The following is a 23897-nucleotide window of genomic DNA, read 5'->3' as shown; positions in this document are numbered from 1 at the left end:
CAAGTTAGGCTACTGGGCATCATTTCAAGATCAGTCTAACTCAATCGTTCCTTATTTAGTCGTTCTTTACGTTATTCCGTTTCTGACATTATCTAACGAACAAACATACCCATAAAATACTGTGTAATATATAATACAGGCAAATGTTCTTCTCGGATCAACGGACCCCTCGTCGTGCCATCACCATCCTCAGAGACTCACGCGCAGCCAAAAATCTTATATAACTGCCACTGCCACAAACAAGAAGCCACTGCGCGCGACGGGCTTCGATAGAACGCGAGTATATTAGAGTATGTAGCGCGCGCGTGAGAGAGTATGAGTGACGTGCACTGCGCGAAAAGTTCCATGACAGGTCAGTCAAACTCGCACGCGCTGGAACTTTTCATGCTGAAACGTCAATCATATTCTTGCGCGTGCTATACTGCGTGCGCAATAACTCTTCAGACCAGAACCGAACGCCAATATACTCTCTCCTGCGAGCGCACAGAACAGAGAAACAGCATCTCGCTCTTTTAATAACAACGGACTGCTACAATAAACTTGTTTCCCCGAAATGCAGCTCGGCTGACTGGCCGCGATGGGCATTTAAACTTGTAACGGGTACGTACTGTATATTTCATGCACTTTTCTTTTAAAGCCAGAAACTTCTGTACTCACCTTACTCCAATACTAAATGAGATGAAATCCTTGAAATGGCTATATAGCGTTTCGTTACCCGTGGCAACTTTGCGTACGTAAACACATATAAATATATTACAGATGCAGAAATAAGATTTTGACTCTTTTTATCGATAGTCCACATGTAAAGTTTAGTCTTCGCATCTCTTAACTTCTGCGCGTGCTACCCGTTTACTAAAGACGGCATGTCGCGTTAATTAGACGCAAGAAATTCTACCAGCGCGTGACTGATAACTGACAACAACTTTCTTGCATGAACTACAAGCACTGTCAGACACAACACAGCATCCGAGGAACAGAACGCATCCGCTTCTTGTTAAAAGTCTGGCCGCGCGCTGTCTTCATTATAGAGATTCCCCCCCTCATAAATAAAACTTACTTTTCCCTCGCTTGGCTGTCGGACGGTACGTTGTTACTCTTGCCTTTGGCGTACATGCTTGCAGAGAGCTCCGATTGTCACGCACCTGTCAACCCATCACAGCCTCCCCGGACACAACCCCGTCACCATGGTGACTAGAGGAGCGATTCCTCTCATTGGTCAGAGCACCGAGAAGGAACGCCCATTTTGTTGGGTAACTAGCGTGAGTGACAGTTACTCGGCCCCGCCCCAACAGAAACACAACCCCTTTCTTATCTCCAGCACTCTGTCTGTGAAACACGCACACACACATACACACACTTCGTCTTACCCGGCACTGAGGGGAATTTGAAACCGTACTGAGAGGGATTTTAAACAACTGGCTGTTCCCTTCACTAGCAATCACACCCTCTACTGTCACTGGCCAAATTTAAAGCGATATGGCAAATGTGGAGCGGATTCTTCAGCTTCTGCATGTAGTGTGGATTGAAATAAGACTATTTGGGTCGTGCTAATCTCTTTAATAAAGTACAGTGATAACTACTGTTTGTGCATATTTAGTTTTTCAAATACTGTATTTGTTTATCTTCTAAAAAGTGAATGAATGGCACTAGCAGTTTAGACAGCAAAATAGAACATAGAAAAGGAAAAATCTGCTTTAAAATGGTAATTTTTGTGACAATCAAAACATCCCTAACATATTTTATGAATCAGCTAGTAGCCTAATTGTATTCTGTGTTGGAGATATTTGCAGACAAATGGATTTTAGACAATGTAAAACTAAAGTAGGGCACGAACCACCAGACCATGCACTGCAATTTTTTTCATTTAAATTTCAAATTCTGGTTAAGCCTTTATTCTGAAAAATACTTAAAAATGATATATAATATAGATGTATGGGGGATATTTAAAATATGGGATTTATATGACTTAACATTTTCAACTTTTTGAAGCAAACGCTTTTATTTTGATGTTTAGAAACTGGAATATTGGCTTAATTTTCTTCTGCAATGGTTGTGTTTACACAAAGCTTACATAATGGGACCATATCAGAATATTCTTCCGCATGTAAACACAGACAATGTAAGTCAACATCAAATCAAAATGGACTATTTACTTTCCTCATCTTATTGTGGATGGTTCATTGATTGCACGATTTTCCAAAGAAAAGAAAATGTTTTCATAAACTGATTAAAATACAATTCACTTTTCTGAAATGGCTTACATTGTCCACCTGTGTAGACCGTAGCTTACGGGCTGATTTCAGAATAGCATACTAGCAGCATTACAAACATATGAATGCTAGTATGCAGGTCAGCCATTGGCTGCGTTCGAAATCACATACTCTTTTGAGTACTTATTTTGAATAAGTAATTATACTTCACAACCACTAAAAAAGTATGTTCTAGTATGAATAATAATCTTATTACATTTGCCATGTTGTGATTATCATGTGACCTACAGCATCAGTTGCGTCGCTTCACTGCCATTCATAAATCCTCTCCCGTGGCCTCGTGGGATAGTAAAGTGTCCATCGTAAGCACACTTCAGAATCTCGCCGGAAGAAGTAGATCATCCGGGTACCTTTTGCCTACTCTTTTATGAGTACTGTGAATTCAAACACACTTCTTTTGTCACACTGTTTTTCACCTACACAGTATGCGATTGTAATATTTTAGCAAACAACACTAGGTCCTGGTAACACTTTTCCTGGTAACACATAGCATTCAATTAAAAAATTAGGGATTTGATTGGGTGGCGAAAAGTAGGTGATATATATATATATATTCAGATAACAGAAAATGTGCTTATGTTATAAGATATTATGATGAATGATTAGCCCTCTCTTAAGTCCTAGATACTTTTTGTTGTTAATAACTACTATATAACTTTAGACAGATGACCTTAAAGGGTCCTTGTTTTATTCCCTTCCTTCTTACTACTAAAAAGTATTTTTAAATACACTATGGGTCGAAATTGTGGATGCATAATCAAATAGTCTGTTTTGACCAGAAATGAGAAATAAAAATGTAATAGCTAGTAATAAATGCGTCAAGTCTTTAGTTTGGTCGAAAATCCCTGGTTGTGGACGCTGATCTTTTCTCTCTTCGGTTGTGTATATTATTTTGGCGAATGTTTTAACTGCTGTCTGTCCTCTAATGTCTGCGCTGTGCTTTTTCCCCCAAAGTGGGCGGCTTGAAACCGCCTGTGCTGAATAACATTGGCTGTTCCGTTCCACCCCCTCTGCGCTCAGGATCCCGGAAGTAGCCGAGTGAGATCATGGTAAGACAGACCGATAGAGCAGTTTGCGCTGCTGTGGATGTTCTTTATGACAGTTCCGAGTCACACAGCAACCATGTAACATGTCAGACAGTTGGCGTTTTAGAAATTATAATAAAGTCAAAGAAAGTGCATTGCAGTTACCACAGCAACGTTGCTGCTGATTTTATAAATAGTGGCTCTCCTGTGTTGCACGGTTGAAGTGACACGAGCGCTGATGCTCAAACTGTTTTGAGTCTTATCTTTATCTGTGCTGTAGTAGTATTCGAGCTCAGCTCAGTCAAGATGCCATATAACGCTTTATGTAACTTAAGTATCAGTAAAGGGTGTTCCCTGAAAACATGATCTGATTCAGGCTATAAAGTTTCAAGAGGCAGACGTCAATATAGTTGAGTTGTGAAAATACAACGACATTGATATTTTGAAGTCGAGTTTAAATGTTGATTTGTGCAATTATTCCATAATAAAAACACGTGCCATCCAAACTTAATGAACATAGACAACTGCATATTAAACATGCATGTTAATAAGAATAGTTAGTAAAACTGTCATATGTTAAATGAGCAAATAGTGGAAATTCTATTATTTTGTGGCATTAAGTAATAATTGTTGTCAAAAAAAACAATATGAGTAAAAAGCATTCACGGTAGAACTCATAATTACAACCTGTAAACTGGGAATTTTCTTAGAGCTTCGACCTCGTGACTGTTGCACCACCTGACCACCGCAGATTAATTTAGTGGCCATTTACACAACACCGTTTTCAACTAAAAATGGAACAAATTTCATGCATTTTGGCTGTTCATTTACACGACAACAGTGTTTTGGGGGCCTGAACATGCAAAGTTTTGAAAACGGGTTTCAAAGTGCAAGTTTTTGAAAACGATTCCGTTATCGTCTCAGCGCAGACTACAAAAATGTGAATTTGTGAAAACCGTGATGTCATGTGCATGCATATTATGTGTTCAGTGTACAAAGTGACATCGTCGTCTTCTGTTTTCGTGGATCTGTCTGAACTGAGATAGCTTTGACAATTCTACTTTGACAAACTTTTCAGTTTTTAGTACATCGTTGTCGTGTAAATGTACCCTTAGGCGTTGATAGTGTTGCCATAGAAATGCATAATTCCCAGTCTGAGGTCGTGAACAGCTACAAGTAGAATGGCACATGTTGTCATCTCGAAATTACGGTAATTACTACATGACGAAGCACAACGTTGATTGACATTGACCAATGTACGAGTTTTGGGCGGAACTATCTTTTTGGCTGACCAATGTTTGCATGTTTGTGAAAACCTGTGTGAAAACAGTGGTATCTGAAATCATACTTTCTGATTACTGAATTAGTATGTGAGTGTGTACTATAAATACATTCCCGTATATATGCCACTGTATATTCGCCATGTTGACCTATGACTATACTAAAAACAACCATGAAAATCATTTTTATGCTTTACTTCTTACTACTTTAGTCATAGAACTGTAAAATTGGACATACAATAATAGTGCTTCACATTTTGACATATTTACTTAATACCATACACTCTAAAGGCCTGTTCACAGTGCACACCAAGAACAATAACCATAAAGATAGCATCCACACTAACGAACAATAACATTTGTTCATAAGTGATAGAATGGCGCTGCGGTTTTGTCGTCTGTCGCTTTAAATGCTTGAGCTCGATTAATGCTTTAGCAGGATGGATTCTGATTGGCTGTCAATGTTTTTATTGTTCATCAGCTAGAAGAAGAAAAAAACGTTCTGAACGTGATTCCAACAATATCTTCTTTGTCTGACTCCGTTTAAACATTAAAGGCAGAACAGTTTCTGTCATTTTAGTGTGTGTCTGCGTGAGGTAATCGCAGCTGCTAACACACACGAGCTCTTGAAACCCCGCCCTCTGTAGCAGCTCATTTGCATTTAAAGGGACCGGCACAAAACGGTGCATTTTTGCAAACCCTCAAAAAGTTACAACTTTAACATGCTATATAGAAATATCTGTGGGGTATTTTGTTCTATAACTTCACACACACACACACTGGGGATATCAGATATTTATTTGACATCTTGTGAAAAGGGCATTTTACCACCTCTTTCAATTTTTCTTTCCCCACATGTCAGAATTGGGCTATAACTAGACGCACATACACTGCTGGTCCACTCAAGTGTGTGCACATTTTGTTTATTGTGTCACACGCTGTAATTAATCAAGCCATGTTGCGTCCGTTTAGTTGGAGTTGTAGATGCTCACTAAAGCGGCTGATCAGTAAAGATGTGAATAAATGGGTTTGTTTGATGTTTCTCATTTCTCCTTGTTCACGTAGAGCGAGGGTGAAAGAGGCACGAGCAGGAAAGGGCCACTTAGGGAATCAACCGTTTCCTCAGAGTAATTGAAGCCAGAACTGCTGTTATGATGCAGCAACCTAAAGTTGTGATGGAATAAGTCGGCATAGAATTGTTTTAATACAGATTCCTGGAGTTGTGCACGGTTAGCATATTTGTGCATTAAACCAAGATGTTGCATGTTATCTTATCTCATCGCCTATTGTAACCAGAAGTGAAATGTCATGAATGGCGTTTCATGTTGACTTTACAATGTTAATGTCAAAATGAAATTTGTTTTGGAGAATGAAGTTGAAGTCATCTTTGGTTGTTAGAGATTTAAATGTGACTCTTCTTACCCTCAGATGGCAGGTGAGAGAAGCCCTGCATCATGTTACTTGGATGAAAGGACCTTCCGGCTTTGCTGTCGGCTCTTTCTCCAACACTCTGAGACCATCCAGGATGGCTGGAGCTGGGAGCAGATCAAGGTGAAGTGAATGTTTGAGTACTTGGGCCTACTTGTAGTCCTTAGAGGTTAAGAATAAAAGAACGAACTTTTAAGGGTGAATCTCACAAAACATGTCAAGAAAGAGATTTTTATTTTAAAGATGAAGAAAATTAAGCCTATTTTGACCTTACTTTTAACAACAATTCAGCACTTTCTCTCAATATTCTCATTATTTCTCAACTATTATTAGGTTCTCACTTACAATAATGTATGTTAAAAATGGTACAGTACATTTACATTACATTACCTATATGCAAAGCAACAATCGAGGAACAGAAACATTTCATCACTTAATGTTTATAAATGCTTTTGTATATTTTCAACTTTCTTTAGTGTGTAATGTTGCTGTTTGAGCTTGAAAAAGTTACAAAGCACAAAGCCCCTCCAAATGGGAGTTATTCTTTATATCAGTGCGCACTATTACTGAACTCCCTGAAACGTCTTGATTGTGGTCTTTGATTTTTTTTTTCTCCGGGAACAAACTCGTTACAAAATTCCTCATTTAAATCATTTCTGCCCTAGACATATGCAAAAAAATGGGGCGAGGCCTGGTTGAGTTAGTTAGTAGTGTGTTGAAACTTGGGGTTCTGGAATGGGGCGTGACATTTCTAAAACAGGCTGGAAGCTGTCGACCAATCACAACACGCTGGTTCAGTCCACCAATCAGAGCACATTGCGCTCTCTGGAAGCAGTGGCACCGGAACTAAAAAGGGTGTTACTGACAGACTAGGAAAACAGGTGCTGCCTGCAACAATGTCTAAAATATGTGAAAATAATGTGTTTTTTGAACATTCAAGCCTATTCTAGTAGACCCCCAAACCAAATGACTTCATAAAGATGCATAATATGGGCTCTTTAAAAACACTTTGTTTGTCTTCTCTCAAATTGGAATGCATTAAAGGTTAGTGCTACAAATACTACCATAATGTAAAAAATGCATGTCCATGGACATTTTGTTTATAGATGTCAAAGAGTTAAGTCTTGAGATTTTAAGGGAAAGTGTACATGTAAGGTCACAGAACTGGTCTCAATTTTTACCATCTTTTCTACCACCTTTTTAATCACCTTTTTGCATTCACTATTAGATTTTAAATGAAAAAAATGTAACTTATAAAAGCGTGAATATTCCATTGTCCCTCAATTAATGAGTTCATAAAATCTATATGTATAATAATTGTCAAAGTTTTTTTTTAATACGAAAAATGCATGTTTGTTATAAAAAGAGTATATATATTTAAAAATATAAAATAATTTCATTAATTTAATTTAGGCTTAAATATGTCCCAGATATGTTCTTGACAGGTTTCCTGAGAGTCTTTAGGTGCTCTTGATTCTTTTACATGCCAGTGTTTTATGTTAATCTGATGTTGGTTGTGGCTTGACTTTGTTCCAGGGCACTGATGAAGGCTTCATGAAGAAAACTGTTCTCCTCCCTGTAAAATCAAGCGTGTTGCACAAACAACACGGGTGTTTCATGCAGGCTGAAAACATGGACCTTCTTACAGATGACATTCAGGTAAGACAAGTATCATTATTACTATTGTTAGTGATCTGAACAACCCCTAACACTGAGCACTGACCTTCGACGAGCAAGTCATTTCATTTTACCCATTTTGGTCATATAAGTGTACTGTCTCTGAACTGGGGGGCGGTTCTTGGGTGTAATGAGCCTGCCCACTTATAAATGGGTCACCAAAAACGAAGACTGACCTAAGTGTTTCCCCACATACTGAATCAATTACCTGAAGGAAACACTTTAAATAAATCCTTGCTTTATAACCGTGCCGGGGTTTAGTTTTGGAAAAACTTGCAAATGTTGGCATACACTTTTATGTGACTGTTAATATGTTTATGCTCTTTTGTCCATCCGGGTGTTTCACACACACACACACACAATCGTTTAGCTTTGTCTGCACACTACATGCATTTCCATTCAGGGGAAAAATGGTTGTGAGTGACATTTAAACTTTAAAAGAGTATGCTTGATTTTTTTTTTTTTTTTAAACAATCTTTGAAATTAGTATCAGCAAAATAGTTTGATTGGTATGCTGGTCTTAATGATCTCCTCCAAAATGGGGGTTGTGCCTTGTGGCTGATTTTTCTATACCTCCACTCTCAGCCCATTTCATTAGTAAGCCCTTCCGGCTGATTGCAAATGACTCGACTTCTTGCATATTTACATTCAGCTCACACACACTAGGGAAGACTCGACACCGTCTCCTTTCATGAAGGAGATTTTACCATATTTCAGTGCCATTAGAGAAAGCAGTTTTTGTTTTTATGAAGTAACTGATTATAATGCAATCCAGCCGATAATTCTGTGGTTAGTGCTGATCAATCACACTAATTATTAATGATATTCTCTACTATATCTTAATATATGTTCAGTATTTGCTCTTAAATATAGCTTTTTTTTATCAGAGTAACTATCATCTGCAAAGGTAGCCAAATTGCTTAGTTTAGGAAACATACAGTAACTGGTAAAATCACTGTGATTATTCACAAAGCTTATATTATATTTAATATACATGAGTCAAAATCTGCTAATGGGTAAGTAAATATAACAAATCATGTAAAAATGTATCATCTTACATTGGAAAATGAAACATTTGATCAAACTTTGATTATTGCCATACTATTTTAAACAACTGAGGATAGTATTCAAACTAAAAAAAATAATAAATCCCCTGTCTTATATATTACAAGAATTTTGAAGGGAAATTAACTTAAATCTCAAGCAAAAATCTCGATAGTCCTAAAAATGTGCTTTGTTTTTATGTAATTCTTTACATTCTAAAAATAAAGATTCTTTATTGTCATCAGTGGAATCTTTAACATCCACAGAACCATTTCCATTTCTACAAAAGATTCTTTATATGCAAACAGGTTAAAAATGTTCTTCACACTAAGAAAAGTGGTTCTTTTTAGAACTGTTCACTGAAATGTTCTTTGGGGAATTAATAATTGGTGTTTCTATGACATCACTGTGAAACCCCCCATTTGGAACCTTTATTTTTACGAGTGTATGCTAATTTTTTTTCCTTCATTCTTTTGCTTTGGAGGTGAAATGTGAGCTGAACATATTTTTGTAAGATTTATCCATCGATAAATGACTGATACACCAAAGCACAAAACCCAGCATTGTCTATCGTGATACTAACTCAACATCAGCATCTCCTTTGTTCACTCCTCAACATTCTGAAGTCTCATGTGCAGTCGTGCCACAGCGCACGTCACCTGACATGCCCTGCATAAAAGAACATTTAGAAAACTTGACCTTGGAAAAAACTGTTCGGCAGCAAGCAGTAGCTTGCAGGCTACAAGAAAGTCTCCTTTTTCCATTGTTCAGGAAAGGAAGAAAAAAAAATCAAAAAGATCTGTGGAAGATTAGGGAAACCAGGACTGCTTTTTTCTTTTTTGTGGCATCCTGTTTTGAGTGGTGGAATTCTTTTAGGGAGTGAATAAATGCCTCACTCAACAAAAATCTATCAGGGTTAACCTTTTCAGTGCCACACACCTGATTTCTGTGCTCAATGTTACTCTTTGTCCATGAGCACCTGTACACGAAGCGGCCAGTAAACAAGAATAACCGTCCTTCAGTATGTAGACAGCAGAATAAGCTTTTCTCACTGTGTGTGTGTGTGTGTGTGTGTGTGTGTGTGTGTGTGTGTGTGTGTGTGTGTGTGTGTGTGTGTGTGTGTAGTGCTGTCAAATCGATTAATTGCATCTAACATAAAAGTTTTTGTTTACATAATATATATGTTTGTGTATATATAGTATTATATTTATATACAGTATATGTCTGTGTGTGTATATATATGTGTACACTGACACAGAGACTTATAAAATATAATAATATATATACATGCATCATGTATTATGTAAACTAAAACTTTTATGTTAGATGCACTGCACTAATGTCAACAAAAGATATTACTATAACTCTAACTATGAATAGATGCACTTAATTATTTTCAATTAGCATTTTTTTTCCTTTCAGAACCGACTAATTTTTGGGTCTCGACCAACACTAGAGTTTCTCGTAGCTGCTATCTAACCACATTTAAGGAAGAAATCTTTATTTATTCCCCTAGAGATGCACCCAGAAGCAAAAGGTATTTTAATCTTTTAAGTGCGAAGAATGTAAACGGAATTACTAGGATAATTAAACCTGTAATTAGGGCTTATTTAGGTTAATGAAAGAGCCCTTCCTTCATCATCCTCTGAAATTACCCAGCCGAATGCTGGTATTCAGGTAAGCAAGGGGAACATCTTCTACTCTACTATTGCGGGTCCAGTATTGATCTTCCTTTTGACAGTGAAAAACGGAGCGCATATAAAGTGTATACCTGAGCTCATGGCTCTGTTAGATCCTCTTTAGAAGATGCTATTCACAGCGTCTGCTGCAGTGTGCCACGCAGCCCTTTGCTTTCCTTGTGTTTTTGTGGAGTTGAGCAGGTGTCGTCGTTTAGCGATTGCACCGTTACGTCTGTACACCTGCTTGAACGTAAACACGGCAGCATTTGAATGACAACAAACGGTGGCGGATGCCAGTTGTTGTTGCTAGAAACACGTTTCAGAGTTAATAAACGGCCCCTTTTAAACTTGACCTTTTGAACATTTTAAGCGTGTTCTGGAGGCGCGCGCTCGGCAGCTGAACTTTTGTCCTTTATTTGAATTCCAAATGCAGTCGAAGAGTCAGTTATGCAAAGGTTGAATGAGAGCTGTGAATATTCGTTTAGCTAAACGAGTTTCTGCCTGAAACTTAATGCTTTTTTCTCTTCTCTTTTAACTCCTCATCTCGCACATTATTTTACACCCTCTGGGTGAGGAATTTTTCCTTTCAATGCTGGTACTGTTTGGAAAAAGCATGACGTCATTGTTTATTTGACCTGCCTTCCCTCTCTCCAAACTCTTTTATTCCTGACAGACGTCGGATGTGAAACAGTAGTATTGTGTCTCTCAAGACTGCGCTTGTATGGGAGGGAGGAGATGTTATCAGTGAAGGCATGGATGCGTGAAGAATCCTTGAGCCTGCATTGAACTTGCCAGGGATACAGCCACCGCCTCTGGTGATCCAACTTGTCGCTCAGACACTTTCGCTAATTAAACCTGCACATATCAGTGTGGACCGCAAAGGCCATAGTGATGTCATAGCGTCTCAAAGCCGCTTCCATGTGACTGAAATCACATCACAGGTGCCATTTAGGAGCGCTCAAAGACCTTTTATTATACATTTTCTTTCTATTACAATCCAGCTATATGCTACAAGCTAACAACATGCAATATCTTTTAAATGTATAGACAATAATATTATATATGTATTAATTATAAAATAATATATATATATATATATATATATTAGGGCTGTCAAAAGATTAATCGTGATTAATCGCATCCAAAATAAAAGTTTGTGTTTACATAATATATGTGTGTGTAGCCTACTGTGTATAATTATTTTGTATAAATACACACACAGTCATGTATATATTTAAGAAATATTTGCATTTACATACTGTATATACATTTATATAACATATATAAATATAACCAATTTTTCTTAAATATATACATGATTGTGTGTGTTTATATATATATATATATATATATATATATATAATATATATATATATATATATATATATATAATTATACACCCCACACACACATATATTATGTAAACACAAACTTTTATTTTGGATGCGATTAATCTTTTGGCAGCCCTAATATGTATATGTATATGTATATATATATATATATATATATATATATATATATACATTTAGATATTAAATAAAATATTGCACTCTTATATAGCTTTAATTTAGTTACATATTAATAAAAAATTTAGAATATTTTAATAATATTTATTATTATTATTATTTAATAATAATATTGAGCATATTTGTTATTATTATTGATGATGATATTTTTAATATACATTTATATATGTTGTATACTATTAATGAATTTGACCTTGAATAATTTAATAATGATATATATATATGGGTGCAGTATCTTTTAAATATCTAAAATAAAAAATTTAAATATATTTTTATATTATTAATAATAAATATTATTTGAGGTTCATGGTAGCTAGACTGAGACTACAGTATATAAGGATGCTATATCTTTTTTAACAATAATATAACAATTTAAATAATTTATAATAATTTATATTATGTATAATTTAATCAAAGCAGTATTTATCAATGGCATGGCATTAAACACTAAGGTTTTCTTGCAAAATGCTGCACAAAGACTCGAATCAGTGAATAGTTTCTTTTTTAATTGTTTTATTTACATTGTCTTCACAGCTGTACAAATTAACCAATTTACTTAAACCTGACTGTGCAAGATTGTTGTTGTTACATCGCTACTTGTTGGTGAACGTTGCTTGTTACTGGAGAGCCTAATGTGATGTAGTCTGTAATGTCCACAAAGTGTGGTTGCAGTAAGTTAGTTGCATTGCTGTTTTTAGTTGTAGTTGCTCCCAGCACTGTTGGGATGGTTGTTGTTAACTCCTCCCTAGGATGACGGCACCCCTTCCTGTTTATCTGTGTTTGTGCAAGTTGCAGCGCACTAAACCACATTCTGACAGCCAATTAATCACCAGGGGTTGCAGGTCGAGAAGGAGCAAGAAAATCCAGTGTGCACCGCCCAATGAAAGAGACGAAACCTTGGTTAATAGTCTGCGCAACATTTGTGCATATGGACCCGCTCGAGGGTCCTGTGCATGATGCCATTAGTCATGTTCCACAACATAAAGGGTGGAATGTACAAACTCCCTCAACATCTCAACAACATCCTATATATGAAGGATGCAAGAGGAAAACAAAAAGGTAAACGCATGTTGTTCCCCACACGGACTGTTCAGGAGGTCTCATGTTCATCAGTCAAGTTATGTGAAGAAGAATGAAGTCACATGCTGGTCGATGAATCACTTGCGTATGTCGATGGCTGGGTGGTGTGGATGCACGTTTGGGTTTGGCATCACGGCTCAGGGTTTATGACAAGTCTGCTCATGTACCATTGATCAGATATGCGATATGGCTCCATTCATGACTTCTTGCAGGTGGAAAGCCAGTTCCTTTCTTGTAGAAGATCGTTAAAGCGGTTTAAACCGAATTAGTATTTATGTGGAAGAAGTTGTATAAGAATAGTTTATACTGAATGACTGTCTTTTGGAGCGCAGAAGGAGAGTGTAGGAGAACGTTCTGACTGTACAATGAAAATAAACTGGGACCGATGCTGTTGAGCTCCAAAACATAAACATAAATAATTCTAACATGCTGATATCAAGCTCAAGAAGCATTTCTTATTCTCAATTTTGAAAACAATTGTGCTGCTTAGTATATTTGCAGAAAGTTCAGAAGAGCAAAAAAATTGTAATACATTTTTTCTGACATGAAAAATGTCTTTAACAATTGCTTTTGATCAATTTGATGGGTCCTTGCTGTACTAACATAACTAGCCACTATTAATGTATTTGATCTTTAATATTTTAATAATATTATTATTAAATAACAATAATAAATATGATATATGATATATTATATTTGTATTATTAGATAACTATTAACAATAATGATAATGTTTAAAATAATAAATATTATTGTTAAAATATTATACAAGGTCAAAATCATTAATACTAGCTACACTGAAGCTATTTAGTGTGCAATATCTTGTAAATATATATAATAATAAATATATAAAAATGTATCGACGGGTTAAAATATATATAAAAATGTTTATATTTTATATAAAGTATATTTTAAATACAACTGTGTATGACAATGAGAAGTGTGAACATTCTAATAAACTTTTTGTGTTTTGTGGACTGAAATAATTTATACAAGTTTGTGACGACAAGAGATTGATTAAATGATGACAGAATATTAATTTTTGAGTGAACTAATCCTTGAACTTAGAACGTTGTCTCAAAATTTGAGACTTGAAATGAATCTGCATCCATTTTTTCCCCTTGCATTTATGGCTGCATCTATTTCATGAATTGGCATGAATCTCTAACTTTCTATCTTTTTCCCGTCTTGTTTTCTAGGCAAACGTTGAGGATGAAACGGCTGGAGTTCAGGCAGTATGTGAAATTCATGCTGTGCTGCGCTATGAATACCACGTTCTGTATTCTTGCAGCTATCAGATCCCCGTCCTCTATTTCAGAGCCTCTACGTTAGGTACACGACATTCTCTCTCACTGCATTTCTATCATTAAACTGCAAAGTCTTGTTTATATGCTGTCTGCTTCCCTTATCAGTGTGTGTATTTCCGAACCCTCTGTGTTCTGCTTTCTCAAAGTCCCGTTTTATGTGCGCTGCAAAAACAGACTCAACATTTACACTGAGATCCCATCTCAACAGGAGTGTTTTGAGTTTTGAGAAAGCAGGCAGAGCGGTGACTTACGCCTGTGCTCAACAAAGTTTGACTTTGTGCTGTAAATAAATTAAAGGCTGCCATGTAAACATTTTTGAAGCTGTTATTGAGCAAGTTAGCAAATATGCACATGCAAGCATCAACCATTTTAAAGTGATCACTTATACGGACTGCAATCAGATTAAAAAACCTTATTCTCATTACAGATGGGAACCCCCTGTCTCTTGAGGAGGTGTGGAGCAATGTTCACCCGAACTATAGACAGAGACTACAACAGGGTCCCTGGGACACGCTGACCCAACAGGTAATGTGTGTGACGTCATGAGTAAACTGAATTTGTTGTTTGACAGTTGCTTTCTCAAAATCATCTGGCCAGACTCAACTGGTTACAGGGTAATATAGTATACACAGTTGTGTGTGTGTATATATATATATATATATATATTAGTATATATTAGTAGAGGTCGACCGATTAATCGGTTTTGTCGATATATCAGTGCCGATAGTTGATTGGTGGAACTATCGTTATCGGAATAAAATATCGGCTGAATAATCGGTTATCGGTATCGGTAAAATCCACTATCGGTCGACCTCTATATATTAGGGCTGTCGATTATGGTAAAAATAACGTGAATAAAGTGATTTAACGGCCCTGCCCCAGACCTACATTTCATAAAGTTCATTGGTGACGAACTAGCCTGGCAAGCCAGACTTGCATCAAGATGTTTAGTCTGGCAACTCTCCATAGACGCGGCTTAATCCGAGGGGCGGGATAAACGGTTGTCTCTCAAAATCCCTCTGCACGCAATAGGATAGCGCTACAACCAACCAGAGCAACGAAGAAGGTGACGTAGTCAGAGCGGCAAAGATCCGGTCCAGCAAAACTCCGAACACTTCTTCCTTTTTTAAGAATGACTTAAGTGCCGTTCTTTGCTCTTTTCTTAAAGAAAAACGTAACTCCAAGTCCTCCAGAGTCGCGGCCAAAGCCGATTCGAAAGAACGCTGTTCTCCATCCGCAGCCGCCATTCTTTGTTTTCAAGTGGCAGCCGTCGCAACTCTGTCGTCACATGTTAAGCCCGCCCCCGCCTACTCTATACACGATGTGATTGGCCTGATCCAATTTAGGTTTTTGCAGCTAGAAGATCTATGGAGAGTTTCTAGACTGCCCTGGCTGCAAAATACATTTTGCTGCCGCTAGGGTGCGTCTAGATTTCTAGGCTAGTGACGAACATGATGCAGGGGAACAACTCACGATAGATGGAGCCTATAGAATGCAGTTAGAATCTCCCTAAAATTCAAGATATCAGGGCAAAAATGCCTTTGTATGATTGTTTTTTAAATATATTCTTGTATTTATTTATATCATATGATATAGTTAAGCAATATCACACTAGGAACGAGCGCAATATCACGTCGAGTGCTGTTTTTGTCCCAAATAGCACGAGTATGAATGTGATATTGATTTTATACAAGTTCAATAAATAAGGAGTTATTGTGTTATATTTTGAACACTATATTGTCTGTTCTGAATGAATCTGCGTTTTGAGCGAATCTATCGGGTGAACCAATGATCCAATGGCCTATTCATTAAGAGAGCCATTTACTTCCTGAATGAATCCGCCGTTTCAACGAATCGAATGAATGAATGATTCACTGACTTACTCATTTAGACATTTATCGCTACCTACTGGCAGTTTTAGTTTCTTATTTAGAATATCACTTCATTATATATGAAAATATATAATTTCATATTTGGGGGATAGCCAAAAAATGTCCCCCTCTGGTGAAAATCAAGCTTTTAATGTTGTTTATTTGTCCATGTGATGTTTTTAATATGCTTTAAGACAAACCATGTGCAAATTCATAAGTCAACACCATTGCTGAGTATTTTCAGTGAACCAAAGACAGTCTCAAAAACGCGGTTTGAAATCGCTGGTGTTTCTGACGTCGCAAACTACCTTGTAACAAATTACGTCAATGAGTGGATCTGTGAGTGCGTGGAGGCGGGGCTAATTTGCATATTCATAGAACAGTGTATACTAAATGAGGTAAGGGTGTAGAGTTACATTCAAGCTATTTTAAGGCATGAAGTTTTTTTTTTTTCAAGGAAAAAACATTTAAATATGTCATTTTGGGAATAAAAAATGAGTTTAAGGGATACAATTATTGACTACAGGGGGACTTTAAAGAAGATCTTTTGTAACCAAACTGCTTTGGTCTGTAAATTGATCTAAATTCCAATTCAGATGCACCTTCTGAAAAAAGAAAAAAATCTTGTAGCCTAAAAGTTTGTGCAATAAATTATGTTGAATCAAATAAAATATATGTTTCTAAAGCTATTTTCTGTAATTTCTATTTGATGCTTTTATCGTTTAAAACAATTATGACTTTAATTGTTTAATTGGGGTAATTTCTGTGTGATTGAAAGTTTTTAATGTAATTAATCACACAATGTGCCGATTAATTAATCGCTTGTCAGTCCGTGTGTTATTTTAAAATACCGGTAAATCAAATATTTGTAAAAAAGTTTTAGTTGCTAATGGCAAAATGTTTTGCATCAAAACCTACAGTGTAAATGCATCCTAAAACTGTGATTGGTCGGTTTACATGACAATCAGAGCTGTTCTGTTTTTGGACATAATGAGCAACGATGTGGATCAAACTTTACGTTGATGGCTGACATTCCTCGCTGGTAGATCTCCTGGATCGTATGGAAAAACTGATTCCAGCTGTTTAGTGCTGCCTGGCTTAGGCTGTGAGGGATACAGATCCGTAGGCGTGATTACTGGGAGATGGTGAATGGATGGAGAGATAGATGCAGAAAAAGGCAGATTAGAGGCAGTGGAGAATATTAGAGGAGAGGGACGGCAGTAAAAGCAGAGGGAGAGACTCGGGAAGGGTTGAGGGTCTTGAGGTGCTCAGGAGATGGAACACTGCCGCATCTGACGCAGGTAAACATGAGTGACTCACATCAAGGCCTTACGAGCAGTGACGCCAATCTCTCTCTCTCTCTCTCTCTCTCTCTCTCTCTTTATCTCTCGCTCGGTCTCTCGCTTTTCTCTCTGCACTCTCTGTTTTTACCCTCTTATATCTCTCGTTCTCTTCTTTATCTCCCCAATTTTCTTAAACCCAAATCGCATTCTTGGCGTAACCAATAATAGAGGTAGCAAAGTAGATTAGGACAACGCAGAACCCTTCTCTCTTGAGGACCCAATAAGGCCTCAATAAATTACGGTCAGTGAACAGAGTGTAAGCGTGCCATGAAAATGAAAATGAACCAAAATGAACTTTTCTTTATAAGCAGCTATGGTTCTCTGAGGTTCCATGCATGTTCAAGGTTCTTTTCAATTGGAAAAAATGGTTCTATTAAGAACTGATCACTAAAAGGTTATTTGGGGAACCTAAAATGGTTCTTCTATGGCAGTGTTTTTTTATATAGGCCTTAAATACCCCCAAAACTGCACATTTTTGATGTCTCTCTTATCTAACACACATATTTTAGGTCTTGAAAGTGAAAGCGACATGTGAAGGCCAAGTATGGTTACCCGGACTTGGAATTTGTCCTCTGCATTAAGCCATCCAAGTTAGTGCACAGCTGCACACACACATTAGGAGTAGCGAGTATGGAGTAGTTTTGCTGTTGCGGCTGGGGAGCGATTGGGGGTTACGTGCCTTACGGGCACCTGTCGGTATTGAGAATCGAACCCACAACCTTCGGGTTACTAGACTGCCCCTCTAACTATTAGACTGCCCCTGTTTTGAAGTATCTAGTAACAAGCTGATGAGTTAAATCAGGTGTGTTTTTTTGGGGACACATCTAAAATGTGCAGTACTCCAGGACCAATATTGGGAACCACTGCAAAAGCAACTTTTAGTACCTTTATATTTAAGACTGTATGTGATCTGAATGCATGTGTGTGTGTGTGTGTGTACAGTATATATGTATTTTACAGAAGCATCTATTTCAACAGAACAAGACTTTAAAAGTCAGCGTTTAGCCTCCACGTTCACAACAGTTTGGTATGCACAGTGATTCAGTCTGTTCTCCCATGAGGCCTGTAGATGAAGTCATGATAATTGACTGACCGAGCTGGAATCGTGCCGCAGTATAGGAACACAATGGCATTGCTATTCACAAATAACCTGAAAAAGTCCAACTCTATCTCGCTGATGCTAACAGTGAGGTCTCGTCGAGGGAATTTGAAGAGTCAGCATGTCTTTGGTGCTTGAACGGTAACAGAGCAATAGATCTAGACAGTTGATGTTGTGAATTTTAATGCAGATGGTGACAGTGCACTGAGGTTGTTTTTATTTGCGGAGAGGAGAGTTTTTAAAAGGTTTTTGGATGACCTGATTAAACGGGTGCTTACGGACAAAAAAGTTTCTGTCCCAAATGGCACCCTCAGACCTTGCAATGTCTTCAAAGTGCGCACTTACACCTTTTCCTCCAAATATTTGTGTTCTGGTGTTGAATTGGTGCTCAAACCTGAAAATCTTTCTTCAAACTGGCTTGTGGTTTAATTACCACTTGGTTCTTAAGTCGATGCAATTGAATATGTTACTTAAAAAGGGGGAAAAAAAGAAAGAAATATTATTAGCCGTTTTTTGTGTCTGTAAAATCAAAGCTAGTGCATAATGACAGTCAAAGTAATGTATGTAATTATTATTATACACACACACACTCATTAGGTACATCTGTTCAACTGCTTGTTAATGCAAATATCTAATCAGCCAATCACATGGCTCAATGCATTTAGACTTGATCAAGACAGTCTGCTGAAGTTCAAACTGAGCATCAGAATGGGGAAGAAAGGTGATTTAAAGGGGTGGTATAATGCCTCTTTTTACAATATGTAAAACAAGTTTCTGTTGTCCCCAGAGTGTGTATGTGAAGTTTTAGCTCAAAATACCCCACAGATAATTTTTTACAGCATGATAAAAATGTTCCTTTTTGTGTCCCTTTAAATGCAAATGAGCTGCTGCTCCCGGCACACACTCCCGGTGAATATATTTATTCATAATTTAAATAAATATTATATATTTCTATATATTAATTTAATTTATTGTACATTTAAGTATGTAAATAATATTTAAATATTATATAATTTTTACATTACGACCAACTTTTTAAAATAATAATTTATAATGATCAATTATAATATTATAATTAATAATTATTCATTCATATTAATTAAGTAAAATAGTTCATTTGTGAGCACTTTTTTAAACAAATTACAATCATTTTCTGGATTTATATTTAATTCTACATTTATTATTATTTTCTTTATGAATTGATAATAAATATGAATATTCTGTTTCTGATTACATCAGGTTACGGAAGTATCACCATTTCTTGTCGATTCGACAGAAATGTTATATTGTCACATTTCAGATTGTTCTTCTGCCTTGGCTCCAAACCTCTTCCTAAGTGTGACTCCTTCCAATGCTCCATAAGAAGCGGTCCGTGATGGTGTAGTATTATGGGATAGGAGTCGGACATTCCTCCGTCTCTGCTGTGCATGAGTGCCCTCCAGTGTGCGAGACTCACTCGAGAGCGGCTCAGCAGGGTGCCAATGAAGACCATGTGTTGCATGGCAGATTTGCTTAAGTCTGCCTCGTAATTTTCTTTTTAATTTATCCGTAGCTTTGAGCGTAATTGAATTTGGGTAATGAAAAGTATCGTGTGACTAGTTAACATTGAGTTAAGATGGAAAAACACATGTTGTGGCACTGGTTTAATGTCTGCGTTACAGCGTGTGACAGTGAGAACCTGTTCCTTATAAAAAATGAGGTCAGAATAGATATTAACAAAGAACTGAACGCAATGTGTGTGTGTGTGTGTGTAGGAACATCCTTTACTGGGCCAACCGTTTTTCATGCTTCATCCATGTCGCACTGAGGAGTTTATGAAACCTGCTCTGGATTTGGCACAAGCTGAAAACAAGTAAGTGTCTCTGTGCTGCAGCTTCAGTAGTCATGCATCCTGTGAAATTAATATTCTGGGTTTACATTTACATTCATCACATGCTTTTTTTTTCTTGCATAGCATTCAAGATACACATTTTATCTGCGCACACATTCCTTGGGAATCAAACCTATGACCTTAGTGTCGCTAGCGTCGTGCTCTACAGTTTGTGCTATAGGAACGCTGTGTGAAATTCAGTCAAGAGCTTGTTGGAAACCGTGGAAAATATGTTTCGACTGAGTATTACACTTCCAATGGAATCCTATAGGCATTCAGACAGCATAATGAATAAATGTTTAAAATATAAAATAATTATGCATAAGCATAACATTTGACTTCAACATTACTTATATTAGCATGAAACTATGTGATGGAATCGCTGACTAACCTTTTCTGTCTTGTCTTGACCAACTAAAAAAGTAAACCCGGTTCAAATCTGCACAAATAGGCATGACTTAACTATCCATAAATCATTACTTTAGGAAATTCCAATGATATATAAATTATTTATATTATATAAATATATAATGTTTTAATTATATATATATATATATATATATATATATATATATATATATATATATATATATATATTTAATAAATGTCATAATAGTTAAATGTAATATTTTAATGTTGTAATGGTAATTTTAAACTATTAATTAAATATAATATTAATTAATAATAATATTTTGTGAAAATAAGTACAAAAATGTAAAATAAGCGTTTGTGAGCACTCTTTTAAACAAATAAAATACAATAATTTTTTTATTTTAATTTTTGTGATTTTCATTGAATAAGCCTCAGAAAACCAAGCTTATATCTATCAGTTTTATCCACCAAGCAACGTCCACAAAAAAATATGATTTAGATTAGATTTTTACAGCTTAAGTTTTAATTTGAACTTTAATTGATGTACATGCTTTTAAAAAAAGTAAGCTTTAAATTTCTGCTTTTAAACCCTCCAGAATACTTGCCCCATAGACTTTTATTTTAAATGAGGGACAAATCAACATTATTTTGTGTGGTAATGAAGAGCATTACATTTGATTTGATCTAGAAATCATCTTTTAACATTTTAAAATGGTGTTATATCATCTCACAGTGTTATATCCGTCTTATTTAGCTCTAAATGTTATCAGATCTAGCATATCCATCGATTTAGCCATATCCATTCAATATATGATTAGATATAAAAAAAAATCAAATTGCAGCACTGCATTGTGATGATCTGTTCTGTTCTCAGGAGGGTGAACTATATCGTGAGCTGGCTCAGTGTTGTGGGCCCCGTCGTCGGACTGGACGTCCCATTGAGCTACTGCACCGAGGTGTCCGCTCCAGACTGAAGCTCCACTGCTGTCTCAGACTCACTGACCCAGAGGATGTGAAGGACACCTGTGACCCTGCTGAGGGTCTCAAAGAGGGTTCAGAAGTGCTGAGCAATGCTTGAACATTCAAGACACAGAGTCTTTAAGAGCATTCTTGAGCTAGCTTGTGAACTTAATGTATTAATAAGTTGTATTAATATTATTCATTTATGCGTTACTGTTAAAAAAAAAAGAAAAAAAAGTAGGCCCTAAATCATTTTATTCATCAAGTTTGCCTTAGATTGTTACAAAATATTTCTATTTCAAATAAATGCTGTTCTTTTGAACTTCAAAATTCATCAAATAATCCCCAAAAATATATATCAGGGTTTACACAGAAATATTAGGCACAACATTCACCATTGATAATAATGATTTCTGAAGGATCATGTGACACACAAGACTGGAGTAATGATGCTGAAAATTCAGCTTTGACATTTTAAAAAATAAAAATAGTTCATTTAAATGAATAATATTTCACAATATTGTTGTTATACTGTATTTTGTTACAGTTTTTGTTATTTTGTACTGTATTACACTGACTACAAAGTTTTAAATAGTAGTGTATACAAAATGAATGGTACTGTAAATCTTTGTTTTTATTACCAACCATAAAATGTCCATATTATATGACAGATATCACAGATCCGTTAGCATTTGCAGTTGCTCAGATGATCCATGTAGAAACCTGGATTCTGCAGTCTTTTACAGAACCTTTCAATTCTGGGATGTGTGCAGGATATATATGTCACTATCACCAAATTAAAAGGCAAACCATATTTTTTCCTCTGCTGGTGTTTCTTTTTGCATTTTGATGGCATTGTAACAATCGTGCACAAGTAGCTGTTTGTGCTTTCATATGGAGGATTGCTATTCAAACATGTCTCTGAGTCTTTGTCTCCAGCTGCGTGCATGTGTGTGTGTGTGTGACTCAATATTTTCCCTCACTGGTTGGGTGTTGTTGAGCAGGCTGCCTTTAGCCTATTTTTGACATTCCTGAGGCCTGAAATTGGAATACAACATTATTCGTATAACCTTGCATCTTGTAAGCAAAGTAAATAGTCTGATGTATTTTCTGTTGTGTCTCCCTGCAGTCTGACATTTCTCTTCATTACTCATCCACGTAGCGTGCCGTGCCAGAACACAGTTTAGCAGTTGAATGGAACCGAATCCCTCTGAAATCCTGACTGTCTGGAACGGAGGAGCTGAGTTTAGAGTCCAGAGTTTGAGAGAAGACGGTGAAAGTCCTCAGTCAGCATGTCTAAATGGGGCGCGCGTCTCTCAGGGGACTGTATCAGTGTTGGTAAGGAGGTCAGCCTCCTACCCGGAGCATCTCGCTCTAATGGACGGACAGGAATGATGGAGAGGAGAGAGAGAAACGCATAGATGGATCACAGTATATGTTACCTGCTTCTTAAACGGACATTTGTAAAGGTTTAGGTCACCCCAAAATGAAAATCAATGACTGTCAAGCTACAGAGTTCAAATATTTTAAATTGGCACTACACATTTGGTTACAAGATGTAATAATGCTGTTTGGTTTCATTTATGCTTTTAACAGGAGATTTGTCTTGATGTTCCTCACACAAAGCTATCATATGACCATGGACTGTTTGCTTTTATCCCAGCTAACAAAAAATATCTTCTAAGAACGTTTTGCTAACATTACCATTAAATTACGAACATTATTTTGAACGTTTTAATAATATTTTTTGGTAATGCAATGTTAGACACAAAACATAAAGGGATCCAATGTAGCCTATAGGAATTGTTCTCTGAACGGAAGTTTTTTAACGTTTAAAAAAAAAAAAGTTTCAGAAAAATACCGTTTTTTTATGGCGTTTTGAGAACATTACAGACCAGACAACTTTGAACAAACGGTCTGTTAAGAACAGGAAGAACATTTGTGAATAACTTAAAAAAAAAAAAAAAAAAAAAAAAAAAAAAAAACTTGCCACAACGTTAGCCAAAGTTATGAGAACATTCCCTGTTAGCTGGGATGGTTTGTCCTGGTAGGCTAAATGTATGTTT

At 36.5% G+C, this 23897-nt stretch overlaps 2 protein-coding genes across 5 annotated transcripts in view; one reads left to right on the top strand and one right to left on the bottom strand.

Annotated features, from left to right (window-relative positions):
- Positions 1-1367, bottom strand: part of ssbp2b (single stranded DNA binding protein 2b) — a 71977-nt gene extending 70610 nt beyond the window's left edge. The window contains exon 1 of one of the 4 annotated variants that reach the window (XM_079598716.1): positions 1058-1367. In XM_079598716.1, coding sequence (XP_079454842.1) covers positions 1058-1113 — 56 coding nt within the window. In that variant the 5' untranslated portion in view covers positions 1114-1367. Of the gene's footprint in view, positions 1-657 lie in introns of all 4 variants that reach the window. The other 3 variants (XM_079598714.1, XM_079598717.1, XM_079598715.1) reach the window with 3 other exon arrangements.
- atg10 (ATG10 autophagy related 10 homolog) lies at positions 230-23663 on the top strand. The gene is made up of 8 exons (XM_079598718.1): positions 230-600; positions 3225-3319; positions 6004-6126; positions 7540-7662; positions 14209-14341; positions 14744-14841; positions 20384-20481; positions 21746-23663. Exons 2-8 carry the CDS (start codon positions 3317-3319, stop codon positions 21843-21845), a joined length of 678 nt encoding a protein of 225 aa, XP_079454844.1. The 5' UTR covers positions 230-600; positions 3225-3316; the 3' UTR covers positions 21846-23663.
- The last annotated feature ends 234 nt before the right edge of the window (positions 23664-23897 follow it).

This window comes from Phoxinus phoxinus (assembly GCF_949152265.1).
Source record: "Phoxinus phoxinus genome assembly, chromosome: 23".
In the NCBI taxonomy this organism is placed as follows: Eukaryota; Metazoa; Chordata; class Actinopteri; order Cypriniformes; family Leuciscidae; genus Phoxinus; species Phoxinus phoxinus.
The sequence above is the reverse complement of the archived record's forward strand: the minus strand, read 5'-3'. Positions and strand labels throughout refer to the sequence as shown.

Coding starts and splice junctions, on each gene's coding strand:
- atg10 (XM_079598718.1), top strand. Junction 7,663..14,208: donor TTCTTACAGATGACATTCAG/GTAAGACAAGTA, acceptor CTTGTTTTCTAG/GCAAACGTTGAGGATGAAAC. Junction 14,842..20,383: donor GGGACACGCTGACCCAACAG/GTAATGTGTGTG, acceptor GTGTGTGTGTAG/GAACATCCTTTACTGGGCCA.